The sequence below is a fragment of the Phodopus roborovskii genome, unplaced genomic scaffold (assembly GCF_943737965.1).
Source record: "Phodopus roborovskii unplaced genomic scaffold, PHOROB, whole genome shotgun sequence".
Classification (NCBI taxonomy): Eukaryota; Metazoa; Chordata; class Mammalia; order Rodentia; family Cricetidae; genus Phodopus; species Phodopus roborovskii.
Genome location: NW_026126602.1, coordinates 8,195,063 through 8,212,701, shown reverse-complemented (window position 1 = coordinate 8,212,701; position 17,639 = coordinate 8,195,063). Strand labels below are relative to the sequence as shown.

At 40.8% G+C, this 17,639-nt stretch overlaps 1 protein-coding gene across 1 annotated transcript in view; it reads right to left on the bottom strand.

Annotated features, from left to right (window-relative positions):
• The window catches only part of CUNH10orf67 (chromosome unknown C10orf67 homolog), a 104,551-nt gene that overhangs the window by 34,934 nt on the left and 51,978 nt on the right, over positions 1–17,639 (bottom strand). Inside the window, exons 9-12 of the mRNA XM_051205709.1 lie at positions 17,450–17,509; positions 16,380–16,404; positions 15,883–16,196; positions 12,867–13,016 (exon numbers count right to left, since the gene is read on the bottom strand). Coding sequence (XP_051061666.1) covers positions 12,867–13,016; positions 15,883–16,196; positions 16,380–16,404; positions 17,450–17,509 — 549 coding nt within the window. The remainder of the gene's footprint in view (positions 1–12,866; positions 13,017–15,882; positions 16,197–16,379; positions 16,405–17,449; positions 17,510–17,639) is intronic.

Genomic DNA, 17,639 nt, shown 5'->3' with positions numbered 1-17,639 from the left:
GGTAACCCAGTCACAAAAAGGGGAACATGGTATGTACTCACTCATATATGGATTTTAGACCTAGAGGAAAGGATTACCAGCCTATAATTCACACCGCCAGAGGAACTAGGATACAAGGTGAATTCTAAGAGATCCATATAAGGTCCCTCACAGAAGGGGGAAGGGACAAGTTCTCCAGAGCACATGGGGAGTGAAGGGGGGCAGTGAGTGGAGAGGGAACTAGGAAAAAGAGAAGGGGAGGAGAGGAAAGCATGTGGGACTAGGAAGATTGAGTCAGGGGAGGAATAGATGAGAGAGAGAGAGAGGGAGCGAGAGAGAGAGAGAGAGAGAGAGAGCATAAAAGAGGGAGCCATTATAGGATTGAAGAGAAAACTGAACCTAAAGAAATGTCCAGAGACTGACTCCAACTAACAATTTGAGCAACAATGGAAAGGCTACCACAAATGCCCTTCCCTGATAATGAGATCAACCACTAACTTATCCACCATCATGGAGCCCTCATCTAGTACCTGTTGGAAACAGAATCAAACACCCACAACTAAACACTGAGGCAAACTAGAATCCATGTTGCAGAGACACATAGAGACAGCGGACCTGAACAAGGAGGAGCTAATGAGCCCCCAGGCTGATAGCTGGGAATCCAGCATGGGACTGACTCTGACCCCCTGAACATGGGTCTCAGCTAGAAGGCCTGAGCAGTCTAAGGGACCTCAGACAGTGGAACTAGGATATATTCCTGGTGCACAAAAGAACCTTGCAGGCACATCCCCCAATGGAGGGATACTCCCTTAACCTAGAGACAGGAGAGAAGTCCTAGTCCCTACTTCAAATGATTTGATAGATTTAGATGACCCCTCCTGGATGGCATAGCCCTACATGTGGAGTGGGGGTGGAGTGGGAGGGGTGCATGTAAAGATGGAGAGAGGGAAAGAGGGATGGAGGGAGGGAAAGAGGATGGAAGGGAAGGAGAGGAAACTGGGATTGATATGTAAAATAAAAATAGAAAAAAAGATAGATATCTCATGAAAACAAACATAAAAAAAGAAGCCAAGAACATGAGATACCTGATCCAAACCCTGACCACCAGGAACAGTAATGCACAGCACTTAGGATATGAAGGTGAAGGATTAGGAGTTTGAGGATCTTGTTGGTAGTAGTTTGAGGTCAGCCTGAGATAAATAGAGATTCTGTCTCCCAAAACAAACAGACAAATAGAACAATTAATCAAAATTACAGGTTCACTGTGCCTAGAGGCAGCTTTTTATCCCTGACTTTTAATACATTAGATCCTGTATAACCATTGGGAAAGCTGGGGAAGAATTAACAAAATGAAAAGGGAAGAAATTCTCAAAGTGACACAAGGCAAACATATTTAAGGATCACTCCATCTATTTGTCCTCAACAGAGACAGTCTACTTGAATGGTCTGTCTACCAAGGCAAGGGGTACTGGGCGAACTCAGTGCCCTTTGGTCAACCGTAGGCCATGGAGATCATGGCACAAAAACTCCAGACACTCTAATGCTTTCACCACTATGCTGAAGAAAAGGTACCCAAAGTTTTAAAAACTCAGATAATTAGGAAAACAAAATCAAAACAAGGTGCCATATTGGAAGACATTGATGTCTTACTTCATACCATCCAAATTGTATCAGCAATTAAAATTTTATTTTAACATTCTGCATTTGAATTTGTAATGAAGTTCATTATCAATTTATAAGGTTCTATTTTTCTCATAAGATGGTCAACCATGGGACTAGAGATAAGACTGCCGCAGCAAATCTTCTGTAATGCAAATAACTATTCAGTCTTCCCAGAAGATAGTTCAGTTGTGACAATGGAGATAGCATTTCTTTTCATAAAAAGCAAAACAAAGGAAAGCAAAGCACCCCATATTGACTACAGTGTTTGTTCCTTGTCCCAAGTCAAATTTTCCACCTTGCTATAGCACATTATATTGAATCCTGGCTCTGTCCACATGAAACTGTCATTTTGTTTTTCCAGCTGCTGACATTCCACTTTCTCTGGAATACACAGGCTGGTCTTTATGTGGTCACTCCATTGACAGGTGCAAACACTGGACTGCCAAACAATGGATGGAAATGAATATGAAGGGTGGTGCTAATGAGACAATACTTAGCTTCCTGAGTGGGAAAACAAAAATTAAATGACTGTACTTATACTATGAAGCTGTGATTATGAACCAATTTTTCCAAGTTTGTTTCTCTTTTGAATTTATGACTAAAATTTCATAACAGAGTATTTATTTTAGGAGCTGGAGAGATGGTTCAGAGTTAAGAGCACTGGCTGCTCTCTCAGTGAACCCAAGTCCCATTTGCAGCGTCTACATGATAGCTCATAATCATCTGTAATTCCAGTTCCAGGGAATCCAATGCCCTCTTCTGGTCTCTTTGGGTGCCAGGCACACAAGGAGTTTCCAGACATACATAAATGCAAGGAAAACATCCATACACATATAAAATAGAATTTAAAAAATAATGAATGAAAATATTTTATGCTGTGTACAGTGTGTGATTATATGTCACTATGATTGGTTTAATAAACAAGGTCAACAGGATGAAATTAGGTGGGAAAGTCAAAATGAGAATGATAGAATGAAGAAGGACAGAGTCAGAGGAGATACTCGTTAGCTGCCAAGGGAGCAGGATGTATAGACAATGAGTTAACAAGCCATGAGCCATGTGGCAAGCACAGATAATGAATATGGGTTAATTTAAATGTAAGAGTTAGATAGCAACAAGCCTGAGCTATTGGCCGAGCTTTTATAAATAATATTAAGTTTCTGAGCAGTTGTGTGGGACCAGGCAGTCAGGACAGGAAAACTGTGGCTACAGTTTTATAATAGAACTCATGCTTTTTGAATTTCTTAACACTTAATATGAAAAAATTCTTAAATTTGGATTCCCCTAAAACATGCCAAATAACCCCAGGGTGCACCCTCTCCTCTGACCTCCATAATAGGGCCCACACCGTAACAGCCTTAAAGGAGGCTAGGCTGGTCCTAGGAACCCCAGGTAAGACACTGCATATCACCCACAAAAACCCTTTAAGCCTGCCCAATAACCCCAGACTGCACATCCTACCCATCTACTTCCCAGCTCCATACCCTGGCCTATAACTTCTGAAAAAGACCTCCACTTTACCAGAGGTCAGTCTGGCTCTAGGGACCCCAGGCCTACAACTTTAGAAGTAGACTTTAGTTTTACCAAAGCACAAGGTAGATCTAGGGACCCCAAACTGCACCCCCTTTCCTGGGATCCATATCTTGATCTACAAGTTCAGAAGAAGACTCCATCTCTACCAGAGGCCAGGCCATATCTAGGGACCCCTGGCTCAAAACCCTAGAGAGAATATGGCATGAGGCCTGAAGACAAATTAGTCATCAGAACTCTTGGCCATTTATGCCAGAAGACCAGAGAAAGAGAAATCAAGGAACAGCATTTCCATCTAACAAAGACAAATGCAGGAATCAACACCTAGACCTATAATCATTCCAAACCCAGATGCCTAAACACCAGTATAAGAATACAATCAATAACACAGAAAGAGCAATATGGCATCACCAGAGTCTAGCCATCTTACAACAGCAAGATCTAAATAATTCAATGTAGCTGAAGCACAAGAAAATGATCTTTAAAATGACTTTATGAAGATTATGGAGGTCTTTAAAGAAGATATGGAAAAAAAACCATTAAAGAAATTGAGGAAAAGACAAACAAAAAAATTGGAGGATATCAATAAATCCCTAAAAGGAAGCCAAGAAAAAACAGAGTTGAAGGAAATGGCTCAAGACCTGAAAATGAGAACAGAAGCAATAAAGAAAGCACAAATGGAGGAAATCCTGGAAATGAAAAATCTGAGTAAGCCAATAAGAACTACAGATGCAAACATCATTAACGGAGTATAAGAAATAGAAGAATCTTAAATGTTGAAGATAGAGGAAGTAGATCCAGCTATCAAAGATCATGTTTAATCCAAAAAATTCCTAACACAAAACATCTAGAAAATCTGGAACACTATGAAAAGGCCAAATATAAGAAGGAGAAGAAACCCAGCTGAATAACCCAGAGAATGTATTTGACAAAATCACAGAAGAAAATTTTCTTAACCTACAGAACTTGTCTGTAAAGGTACAAGAAGCATGTAGAACACCAAATAGATTGGATCAGAAAAGAAAAACCCCTCACCACATAATAAGTAAAACACTAAACAAATAGAACAAGGAAGGACATTAAAAGTGACAATGAAAAAGACCAACTAACATATAAAGGCAGACCTATAAGAATCTCATCCAACTTCTCAACAGAGACCCTACAATCCAGAAGGGCCTAGACTGACATCTTGCAGATTCTAAGAGACCACAATACCAGACCAGTCTAATACATTCAGCAAAACTTCCAATCACTACAGATGGAGAAAACAAGATGTTTCATGACAAAGTCAGATTTAAACAATATATAGCCACAAATTCAGCTCTGCAGAAGGGACTAGAAGGAAACCTCCAACTCCAGGAAGTTAACTACAATCACAAAAACATAGGCAATAGATAATCTCACATCAGCAAAACACAATGAAGAGAAACACACACACACACACACACACACACACACACACACACACACACACACACACTATCACCATGACCAACAAAATAACAGGAATTAACAATTATTTCTCATCAATATCCCTCGATATCAATGGACTCAATTTGCTAATAAAAAGGCACAGGCTAACAGAATGGATACATAAACAGGATCTATCATTCTACTACATGCAAGAAACACACTTCAACACCAAAGACAGACATTACCTCAGAGTGGGGGGGGGTTTCCCAATCAAACAGATCTAACTAAGAAGCAAGCTGGTGTAGCTATCCCAACATCTAAAAACAATAGACTTCCCACAAAAATTAATCAAAAGAGATGGAGAAGGGCATTTCATATTTGTCAAAGGAAATATCCATCAAGATGATGTCTCAGTTCTGAACATGTATGTCCCAAATCTAAGGGCACCCACATTGTAAAAGAAACATTACTAAAATTTAAATCATACATTCAACCCCACACATTAATAATGGGAGACTTCAAAACCACTTTCTCATCAATGGACAGGTAATCCAAACAGAAACTAAACAGAGAAGTACTGGAACTAACAGATGTTATGACTCAAATGGACCTAATAGATATCTACAAAACATTTCATCCAAACATGAAAGAATATACCTTCTTCTCATCACCGCATGAAATCTTCTCCAAAGTGGATCACAAACTCAGCAACAAAGCAAGTCTCAACAGATGCAAAACATTGAAATAACCCCCTGTATCTTATCATCTCATCATGGATTAAAGCTGAATTTCAACAAAAGAAAGCCTACAAACTCATGAAAACTGAATAGCTCTCTACTGAGTTACCACAGGGTCAAGGAAGAAATAAAGAAGTTAAATAATTCCTAGAATTCAATGAAAATGACTGTATAGCATACCCAAATTTATGGAACACAATAATAGTGGTGCTAAGAGGAAAGTTCATACCACTAAGTACCTTTATGAAGAATTTGAAGAGATCTCATACTATTGTCTTAATAGAATACCTGTAAGCTCTAGAACAAAAAGAAGCAGACAAACCTAGATAACAGGAAATAATCATCTTGAGGGCTGAAATCAATAAGTAGAAACAAAAAGAACATACAAAGAATCAACAAAGAGTTGGTTCTTCAAGAAAATCAACAAAATAGATAAACCTTTACCCAAGCTAACTGAAAAGCAGATAGAGAATATCCAAATCAACGAAATTAGGAAAAAAGGAGACATAATAACAGACTATGAGGAAATCCAGAGAACCATTAGGTCATCTATCAAAAAACTGTACTCCAAAAATTATAAAATCTAATAGAAATGAACATTTTTTGATAGATGCTACTTACCAAAATTAAATCAAGATCAGATATACAATTTAAATAGACTGATAATCTCTAAGGAAGTAGAAGCAATTATCAAAAGTCTCCCAACACCCCCCCCCCCAAAAAAAAAGGCCAGGGTCAGATGGTTTTAAGACAGAATTCCACCAGGTTTTCAAAGAAGAGCTAATACCAATACTCTTCAAATTGTCCCTTAAAATAGAAACAGAAGGAATATTGCCAAATTCTTTCTATGAGGCCACAGTCACCCTGATACCCAAACCACACAAAGACTCAACAAATAAGGAGAATTATAGACCAATTTCACTCATGAACATTGATGCAAAAATACTTAATAAAATACTGACAAATGGAATCCAAGAACAAATAAAAAAGTTCATCCATCAAGACCAAGTAGGCTTTATTATAGTGGCAGGGATGCTTTAACATGCAAAACAATGTAATACACTATTGTTATGAGTAAGTTTTCCCTCCCCGCGCCGGTCAGATCCCACTGCCATGCCAGCCCCAAACAACACACTGAGATGTTGTATTAGATATAATTCTGTTGGCCAGTTACTAGTGTTTCTTATCGGCTAGCTCTGTCTTAAATATTAACCCATGTCTATTAATCTAAGTATTTCCACGTAGTCTTATCTTACCAGAGAGAGGGCCCGGACCTCTGTTCTCTCAAGTCTCTCCATGTTGACTCTCCTCCCTACCACTTCCTCTCTCCTCCTAGTCTCCTTGTCCCCCTATCTTGCTTTCCTATTGGCCAGAAGTATTTTTATCCATTAACCAATAAGAGAAACACATTTACAGAATGACATATCCCATCACATTATATAAACAAACTGGAAAAAAAACATGATAATCTCATTAGACGATAAAAGTCTTGGAGAGAACAGGAGACATACCTAAACACAATAAAAGCAATGTACAGCAAGACAATCGTCCACATCAAGTTAAATGAAGAAAAACTCAAATAGTAAAATCAGGAATAAGGCAAGGTTGTCCACTCTCTCCATACCTATTCAATATAGTACTTGAAGTTCTAGCTAAAGAAATAAGACCACTAATGGAAATCAGGAGGATACAAATTGGAAAGAAGTTGAAGTATCGTTCTTTACTGATTACATGGCAGTATACACAATCGACCCTAAAGCTGTTGTGGAATATTTAACTATGTAAAGATGTGTTGCATTTGTCTAATTATGCAAACATGTGTTGCTCTTTTACCTTGCCTGCCAAAGGCACCTGTGTGGTTCAATAAAAAGTTGCATGGCCAATAGTGAGGGAGGAGGTATAAGTGAGAATCCTGGACAGAGAGAGTAAATAGGAAGAGGAATTTAGGCTCCAGAATGGGGGAGGGGAGATGCCAAGAGCCAGCCAGCCAGACACAGAGGAAGCAGGAAAGTAGGACATATAGAATGAAAGAAAGGTTAAAAATCCCTGAGTCAAAACATAGATGAATAGAAACAGGTTAAATGAAGATAAAAGAGCTAGTGGGAAAGTCTAAGCTAAGGCCAAGCTCTTGCAATTAGTAATAAGTCTCTGCGTTTTTATTTGGGATTTGGTTGGTTATCAAAAATAAAATTTCCAACTACAAAAGTTCTATCAGGGAACTTCTACACCTGATAAAAAAGATTAACTGGCTGGATACAAGATTAACTTAAAAAAATACTAGTAGCCTTTTAAAATATAAACAATAAATGGGCTGGGAAAGAAATCAGAGAATTAACACCATTTACCTTAGCCTCAAATCTTATAAAATATATTAGTGTAACTCCAACCTAGCAAGCAAAAGGCCTGTATGACAAGAACTTCAAATCTCTAAAGAAAGAAATTGAAGAACTTATCAGAAGATGGAAAGGTTTCCCTGGCTCGTGGATTGGTAAAATTAACATAGTAAAAATGACCATCTTGCTGAAAGCAATCTACAGATTCAATGCAATACACATCAAAATGCCAACACAATTCTTTACAGACCTTGAAAGAACAATACTCAACTTTGTATGGGAAAACAACTCAGGATAGCTAAAACAACCCTGTACAATAAAAGAACCTCATGAAGTATTACCATCCCTGATTTCAAGCTCTATTATAAATCTATAGTAATAAAAACTACATGGTATTTCCAAAAAAAACAGACAGATGAATCAATGGATCAAATTGAAGACCAAAATGTTAATCCACACACCTATGGAATCTGATTTTGGAGAAAGAAGCCAAAATTATACAATGAAAAAAGAAAGCATCTTCAACAAACAGTGCTTGTCTAACTGGATGTTGGCATGTAGAAGAATGCAAATATCTATCACCCTGCAAAAAACTCAATTCCAAGTGGATTAAAAACCTCAATATAAATCCAGATACAATGGACTTAATAGAAGAGAAAGTGGGAAACAATCATGAATGCATTGGCATAGGAAATAACTTCCTGAATAGAACACAATAACACAGACATCAGCAATGAATCAATGGGACCTCATGAAATTGGAAAGTTTCCATAAGGCAAAAGACACCATCAATAGGACAAAACTGCAGCCTACAGAATGGGAAAATATCTTCACCAACCCCACATCCAACAGAGATCTGATTTCCAAAACATACAAAGAACTCAATAAACTAGATATAAACAAAGTAAATAATCCAATTAAAAATTGGGGTACAGATCTAAACAGAGAATTCTCAACTGAAAAATCTCAAATAGTTGAGAAACACATAAGGAGATGTTCAATATCCTTAGCCATCATGGAAATACAAATCAAAACAACTCTGAGATTCCATCTTACACCTGTCAGAATGACTAAGATCAAAACCAGAAGTGATAGCTCATGCTGGAAAGGATGTGGAACAAGGGGAACACTCCATTGCTGGTGGGAATGAAAACTCTTACAGACACTTGGGAAGTCAGTGTGGCCAGGTTTCTCAGAAAAGTGGGAATCAATATACCTCAAGACCCAGCAATACCACTCTTGGGCATATATCCAAAGAATGCTCAATCATATCACAAGGATACTTGTCAACTATGTTTATAGCAGGCTTATTCCTACTAGCCAGAACCTGGAAACAATCTAGATGTCCCTCAGTTGAGGAGTAGATAAAGAAATTGTGGTACATTTACACAATGGAGTATTATTATTAAGCTGTTAAAAAACAAGGGCAGGAAATATGAAAGCAAATGGATGGAACTAGAAAAAAAAATCATCCTGAGTGAGGTAATCCAGACCAAGATAAACATGGTATGTACTCACTAATAAGTAGATATTAGCTGCAAGATAAAGGATAACCATGCCACAATCTATAGACCAAAAGAGATTAGGTAACAAGGAGGGTTCATGGGTGGTGGTGGTGGGGATGCCCAGATCTCTCTGGAAGAGAGAAATAGAAGAGATTTTGTGAGTAGACTGAAGGAAGGTGGGGATGGGAACATGAGCACTCAGGTTGGGGAGTGAAGAAAGGGAGAATAATGAAAGAGACTACTGAAAAGGGGGTGCATTTTGGGGTTAGATGAAAACCAGGTGCAAAATCTCCCAGTAATCTACAAGGATGATTCCAGCTAAGACTCCCAGCAAGTGGATAGGTAGTCTAAACTGCCCATTTCCTGTGACCAGATTGGTGCCTAGCCCAATTGTCATCAGAGAGGCTTCATGCAGCAACTGATGGAAACAGATGCAGACCCACAGCCAAACATTATGCAGAGTTTAGGGAATACTACTGAAGAAATGGAGGAAGGATTGTAGGAGCCAGAGGTGGTGGTGGGGGATCAAGGACATCACAAGAGAATCCACAGAATCAATTAACCTGGGCTCATCAGAGCTCACAGAGACTGAACAGACAACCAGGGAGCCAGCATGTGACTGACCTAGGCCCTCCGCATATATGTGACAGTTGTGTTGCTTCGTCCTCTTGTGGGAACAGTAGGGAAGGAGGCTGTCTCTGACTCTTTTGTTGACTTTTGGGACCTTACTCCTCATACTGGGTCTCCTTGTCCAGCCTTAATACACGGGGAGGAGCTTAGTCTACTGCAACTGGATATGCCATGTTTTGTTGACAGCCATGGGAGACTTGCCCTTTCCTTAACAGAAATGGAGGAGGAGTGGATTGTGGGGGTGGGAAAAATGGGGGGAGGGTATTGGGAAGAGAGGAGGAAGGGGTAGCTGCAGCTGGGATGTAAAATAAATAAATTTATTTTAAAAATTTGGAGTCAGTAAGGTGTATAACAGAAACAACATTATTATGTGCATTAATGGCCATAAAATTTACCACATTCCTTATAATATTCACATATACCAATTTTCTTTTTTCTTGTCAAAAGTTCTTTTCTGCTGGGTAGTGGTGGCCTTTAATCCCAGTAGCTGGGAAGGAGAGGAAAGCAGATCTTTGTGAGTTCAAGGCCACCCTGATCTAGAGAGCTAATTCCAGAACAGCCAGGGCTACAGAGAGAAACCCTGTCTAAATAAAATAAAATTAAATTAAAAAGCCCTTCTTTCTCTCCTAATTCCTTTAAACACTTAAATGAATCCCTATGAAAATCATTTCTGACACACTGTGATGGCTAGTCTCAATTATCAACCTGATGAGACAGAATTACTGAGACAATGAGTTTCCAGAGACACCTGTGAGGGATGATTCAGCCTCTGCGGAAGTCTGTGAGGATCATTTTGGTGAGAAAGGAAGGTCTACCTTGGAAGGCAGTTTTGTTCACCACTATATCACCAATGCTCTCTGGGAAGGTCTACCTTGGAGGCCAGTGGCATTACTATTTACATTTGGGTCTTGGTCTACGTAAGAAAGAGAAGGCCAGCTGTGCGCCCGTGTTCATTATTCTCTACTTCCTTGCAGTACACATAAAGTGACTGGCTGCCTCAAGCCAGTTTCCACTGCCAGGACTGACAGTCTCCAGGAACTGAGAACCAGAAAAACTCTCCTTACTCCAAGTTGCTTTTGTTGGGGCATTTTATCACAGCAATAGGAAAGGAAACCAAAACATTCTGGAAAAAAATGAGTTGTTTTCTGTCTAAACCTTTACTAACTCACTTTCATATGAACATTATTAAGGTCTTCTTAACAAATAACTACCTTCAGATATCAGTAATGTACCAGAGGGTAGCCATGGGCCAGGCAAAGGAAAAGGGTTAGAAGTACATGGAAAAGTTAAGTATTCATGAACAGAGCATTCCAGGGTTCTGGAGCAGTTCAGATTGTTGAATGGACCTGTATTTCTGTGCTGCATAACAGTTTTGTTAATGGTGGGCTGCATCTACATCAAATATCAAATCATAAACCCAAGAAACTGTATAGAGATAAATGTAAATATGAAGAGATGGCATTAGGGTTGAACAACAAACACCCCAAGGCATGCAATCTCTCTATTGAAAAGCAAAATAAAAGGGAAACAGCCTCCAAAGACTACACAGGTCACATCCAGGATCTCTCTCTGTGTGACTCAGTCTCTGGCATTCCCAGCTCCACACTCCACAAAGTGCTGGCTTCTCTCTGTGCTCTGATTTACCAGGCTCAGGCAAGGGGGAAATGAACGAAATGGAGAAACAATAAACATGTTTCTCCCCTTGCACAGTTTGTTTTAAACTTTGTGTGCCATTTTGCCAAACAAAAGAGTTGAATGGTGAAGACAATAATTTGGTAGATAATAATAATTTGGTAGATAGTAAAAATTTGGTATCATACAGTCATATTTTAAAAATTACTAGCTTGCAGGATGATTGTAGTCACAACTGCAAACTATTGCAAAAATGTTCTACTAGTCATAGTGAAATGTTACAAGTATTTTATAGTTTCTGTTCCTTTGTTTTTTGGAGGCTTTCCCCCTTCCCCCGCCCCATGGGAATTGCTTTGTATTGTGAAAAGAAGAACAAGATTGGCCTTGTCCCTTGTCCTATTTCCCACACAGAAGGACCCACAGCAGATCACTGCATATGCCATATGGCCTGTCAGTATAGACCAGGCTACCCCGAAGGAGGCTCAGAAGTCTTCCAGAGAAACATTTACTGGGTGTGACCTTAATTAACTAATTACTTGGGGTGGGGTGAGGTGGAAGGGAAACCTGGGAATCCAGTTTAACCTTGATCATAAAACCTGAGTATTTGTACTGTTTTACAGCAATCAAAAAATAAACTTTACATAAGTACCCTGTACAAATACAAATTTTACATTGTGAAATCGTTTATAAACTTGTATCTGAAGGCAATGCGTGTGTCATGGTTTTTCAGACTGGCTAAACACTGCCTTTATCACTGTGTGCCTCCCCCAGGCAGCATGTGCACCGTTCCCACCAAATGACACAGATTTCAAAAATAAGTATGATTAATTAGGAAGTGAAATGGCTGATGTAAAGTTCCGGCAGCGAGCTTTCCATGTGGTTGTTTGCACATAGTGGATATTAGAAAGTCCTTTAAAGGTTATTTAAAGAGGTCTATTGACCCTCTGAGTTAAGCAATTAAAGGTAATCCTAAGCAGACTGGTACTGATGGAGTTAATATGCAGCAGAAAAGGGAATCACATGGGAAGGTGGCCAAGGGATTATGACTACTAATATAGGTGACAGCAGTGAACCAGAACATGAATTAAAAATTGAATAAATTACTGTGACAGTGAGAGGAACAACTTAGGTCCCCATGCCCACCTCTTGCCCTGTTTGTGCCTTTTTTTTTTTTTTTTTTTTTTGTTAAACATTAACTTGAGAGTTTCACCACTTACAGAATGTTTCATGAGGTTCTGGAAATGTCCAGGAGAAAGTGTAGTTCTAGGAGGAAAGCCAACTGAAAAACCATACTTCTCAAAGACCCTAAGTCCACCTTCCTCTCCCCCCCCCTCTCTCTCTGTGTGTGTGTGTATGCTCACGTGTGTGAGGGAGTCTTGTGCCTCTCAATGATGAGAGCTCAGCCTGTACCTACTGTATCCATATTGAAGACACAGCTTCTGAACCAGATATTTAGGATTCAGCTCCAGCCTTGGAATCATGAAGGGGGCAGGGATGCTGCTAGTGCAGTTGCCCCCTGCTGCTGGGACCTCAGGATAGAAGCTCAGCTGCTGGACCTGGCTGTTGACACCACTCTGCTCTCCTATTGCCAGTATCTGGGACCTCAGACCCCAGACACTTCTGAAAGGTACGGCCCTTCACTGTCCACTGACACCTTCAGGAATAAGTAGTCCTGCACATCTCATTAAGGAATCCTAACATTAAGGCCCCTTGGATTTGGCTAAATGGCCATAAGTTCATTCTATTAAAAAGCCTTCACAATCTACCCAAAGATAGTCAAAATCTACTTTCCAAGGATGGACATTTGTAAAGTGAAATTTACAAGTCAGTTACCTTGTGAGGTCTTAAGGTCATCTCTCCTTGCCATGTAAAAACTCTTAACAGATACAGAGAGGCATTATGGCAGCCTGAGCCCACCCCTTAAAACCCTAAGACCCCCCTCCTCTGTCCAATTGAGCAGGATCTCCTCTATCTCCACAACACTAACGAAGGTGACAGATCTGTACTCCTAAACGTCTGTCTCAATATGTGAACCTTCCTCTAGTGAAAAACTTCTTTTGAGAGGGCTGGGGATGGGAATCTATGGGTCCAGGCATGGTAGGCAAGTACTCTACCACTGAGTTACATCTCCAGACATTCCTAAAAATCTTTTTGTTTTTCAAAAACTAGGTGGCATAGTATTGCTCCATGATCGTCTGACAAGGAACCCTTGTTCTTCAGGATGATTGGTCTCCCTGTTCCTGCACTAACCACTCAGACAGGAATTTTAGTTTCTCACCCTGCCTTGCCCTCTCACCCCCTCTCTTTCTCTCACATAAACACACACACACACACACACACACACACACACACACACACACACACACACAGAGAGAGAGAGAGAGAGAGAGAGAGAGAGAGAGAGAGAGAGAGAGGGACAGACAGACAGACACACAGACGTGAGTACCTGCTCAAGCAGTCAACCCAGAGGACAGAGGAGGGCCTCGGATGTCTAACTCTACTCAGCTTTCTTCCCTTGGAACAGGGTCCCTTACTGGGCAAGACTCTCTGGCTGTCCTGTCTCACCTGGGAATGGTAAGGGTACCAGCATAAGCAGCCACACTTAGCTTTTTACACAAATGCTAGGCACTCTATCACAGGTCCTCATGCTTGTACAGCAAGCACTCTTAACCAGTGGGCCATCTTCCCAGGCCTTCCATCAGTTTTTTTTTTGGTGGGAACTAAACAACACACTTCTCGATATCTGGATTATAAAACAGTCACTTCGAGAACTATGCCACTGCTCAGTCATGTGCAAAATCTCTTCCTAGGAGGTTCATGCATCCTCCCACTTGACTCTACTTCCTAATTTTTATAGAGGAAACATTTCTCTTTCCTTCCTTCCTTCTTTCCTTTCTTCCTTCCTTTCTCTCTTTCTCACCTCCTTTTTGTCTCTTGGTTTTCTTTTGTTTTTGAGACAAGGCTTGCAGTGTAGCCCTTGCTGGCCTTAGACTCATTACTGTAGTTCAGGCTTGTCTCAGTCTCATAGTGCTCTTCCTGCCTCTGCCTTCTGAGTTCTGGGATCATGCAGGCAAGCACCGCTACAGGAGAGAGAATGCTTCTTCTCACTGATTACTCAGCAGAGAATGCTTTTTCTCACTGATTGATGCTTTGTTCCAAGTAGGCTGACTCCCTGCTAGAGCAATACTAACTCTCCCTCTTTCTCACTCCTTCACTGGAGAAAGGACTTATCTACTTCTCCAATTAAATAGCTTAAGAGGCCTGTAGCCTTTCTGGAAGCAAGGTGTACAAAACTGTATAATTCTACTCTGTTTACAGTCCCAGGGATAGGCAGATTCTGCCACCTGGAGGGGAGGAAGGACATAGGACCTGGCAGAACAAAACTCAGGAACACAGCAGATTCAAACATCCAAGTGGACACTATGTGAATTTATTACTGTTGATACAGAATTAACTATGCCAAGGGCTATCCATTGGCCCAGTGAGTCACCAGTTGAACCTAAGTTCTTTGGAGGTCATCCCAGAAAAGAATCTTGCTTAGTTACACAATTCAGTGTGCTTAAAAACCATGTGCACCAACAACCATCAATATCCTCACAACTAAGCACAAAGAAAATTATCCCCAGGATCATTACAAAGGCCAGTCTTGGGGAATATGCTACCCAATAATAAGCCACACCCATTTGCTACTTGTTACTGTTGTTATATGCCCTTCACAAAAGAAACTTAGGGGAGAAAGGGCTTTGACCCTTAGTTCCAGGGTAAGCCCCATCATGGTGAGGTCAAAGCAGCAACAAGTTGCATCAGTTAGTCATATTGTATCCACAGTCAGGAAGCAGAGGGAGAGTAATGACTGTACTCAGCTAGCTTTCTCCTTTGTGTGCAGCCTAGAAACCAAGTCTAGGGAATAGTGCCACCATAAGCCACCAATCAACTGAACTTCAGAGAACTGATTGTTAACATAGTTAAGGAGAGTGACAGCTTACAGTTCGTGTATATCTGTTCTTAATAGTGTTATTTAATCTAGCTGTTTAATCTAGACTCTTATGTGACCAAAATGACCAGATCCTTCCATGTCCTTCAGGGAGACATCAGTAATATAATACCACACTGTAAGGAATTAGAGATATGTGCCCTAACAAGCACTTAGAATGCAGCTTCTCAGATTTTGCTAATCCAATAGAGATTTACTAAGACTCGCTAACCTATACAATGCAGCTAGCTATGGGTAACAGTAGTATTATTTGAGGAAGCTAAGAGACTTATCAAGGCCACCCTGGTGAGCTTCCAGAGCCCTTATCCCAATGAGAGAGTCAGGCATGTTAGACAGTGAGCCTGGATGATGCTAGACAGGAAGTGGGAGGCATGAGGCTGCAGCTGAAAAAGGCTAACAAGACAGATCAACAAGACACAGGAAGTATGTGAAGTTCAGCAGGGGGTGGTGATGCTCATGGTTCTTACATGCTTTTCCTTCTCCGACCGTGCGAGGAAATCGGTAATAAGAGTAGGAACAGGAGTCGTGACAACAGTGCCAGGAGCAGAAGGAACTGCAGCAGGACCAGTAGCTGCATCAGGAGCAGTAGTGTCACTTGCAGTAACAGTAGGAACAACAGCAGCACCAATATATTTCTTGGACATCTTCTTTTTTAGCTTAGGAGACACGCTGAGGGAAGCAGAAGGTGGCCTTATAAAATGTGGAGACTCAGTGAATAGTGTCACACCCTTGGACTGATGACTTGAAGGCCGTGAGTAGAAAGCGGAGTCTCTTCCCCTGGCTATTCTCTGCTCAAAAGAGTCAAGAATTATTATTTCACCCCTTAGATTTGTACCTCTCCCTTACTTGCCCTCCCCTGAGCAGGAGTCCCAGAGAGAGCAGTTTCATTCTCTGGGGATGTGTATCTGCCTTTGCTCCTAGTTCCACAGCCCTCTCCTTTGCCTGCCTTGATTAGCAGCTGAGCTGAATGTCCCTCTAACCCCTTTGTTCTAGGAAAAATACACAGAAACAGATAGACATTTCTTGGCAACACCTGTAAATACACAGTCCTTGTGAAGCTGGTGAGGTGGCTGAAGGTGGGAAAAGGGAAAGGAAGGAGAAGTGGGGAAGAAAAGAAGGAATTTGTGCCTTTGGGTCTGCAGCAGCCTCTCTGAGAGGTGGCTTGCTGGTTCCACTGTTCAGCTCCCCTTCCTACTTTTCTCATCTTCTATCTCCCACATACCCATCTTGTTTCACTTTCAACCGAGTCTTTTTAAAAGACTTATTTTAAGTGTGTGTGTGTGTGTGTGTGAATGCTGCTATCCTCAGAATTTAGAAGAAGATGCTGGATCCCCTGAAGGTAGAGTTGGAGGTGGTTGTGTGCTAGGAACCAGGCTCTTCTGCAAGAGCATTGCCTACTCTTGATATCAAGCACTTTTTTTTTTAATTTAAAATTTTCTATTTATTTTTCATACCAACCACAGTTCCTCTTTCCTTCCCTCCACTTGTCCCTCTCCCTATTTCCCCTTCCCCAATCCACTCCTCAGCAAGGGCAAGGCCTCCCATAGGGAGTCAACAAAACCTGGCACATCGGACTAAGCAGGACTAAGCCCCTCCCCACTGCATCAGGGCTGAGCAAGGCATCTCAGCATAAGGAATGGGCTCAAAAAAGCCAGCTCATGAACCAGGGATAGATACTTGTCCCACTGCCAGGGGCCCCACAAACAGACCAAACCACACAACTGTCAACCACATGCAGAGGGCATAGTTCAGTCTGATGCAGGTTCCTCGGCTGTTGGTCCAGAGTCTGTGAGCTCCTATGAGCTTAGGTCAGTTATCTCTGTGGATTTCCCCATCATGTGGTCATGAGTCATGATCCTGACCTCCCTTGTTCATAAAATACCTTCTCTCTCTCTGACCGGACTCCTAGAGCTTTGCCCATCAAGCACTTTCTTTTAAATTCATATATGAGAAAGCAATTGTATGCATAGATTCTTGAGTGAAGAGAGATAGCATAGCAGTAGAGATAATAGATGATGATAGAGTCCATACAACCTTGGTACTTAAACTGGCATACTTTCTTCTTATTTCTATCTCTTCTTTCTGTTTATTGATCTGCAAAAAACAAAGGTCCATGCCATCTGTTACCATAGGCATTGATAAGAACTCACTAGAAATGTGTCTTATAACATCTTGCTATATGAGAGAATAATTACTGATGCCTATGAAGGCCTATATCAAGTAG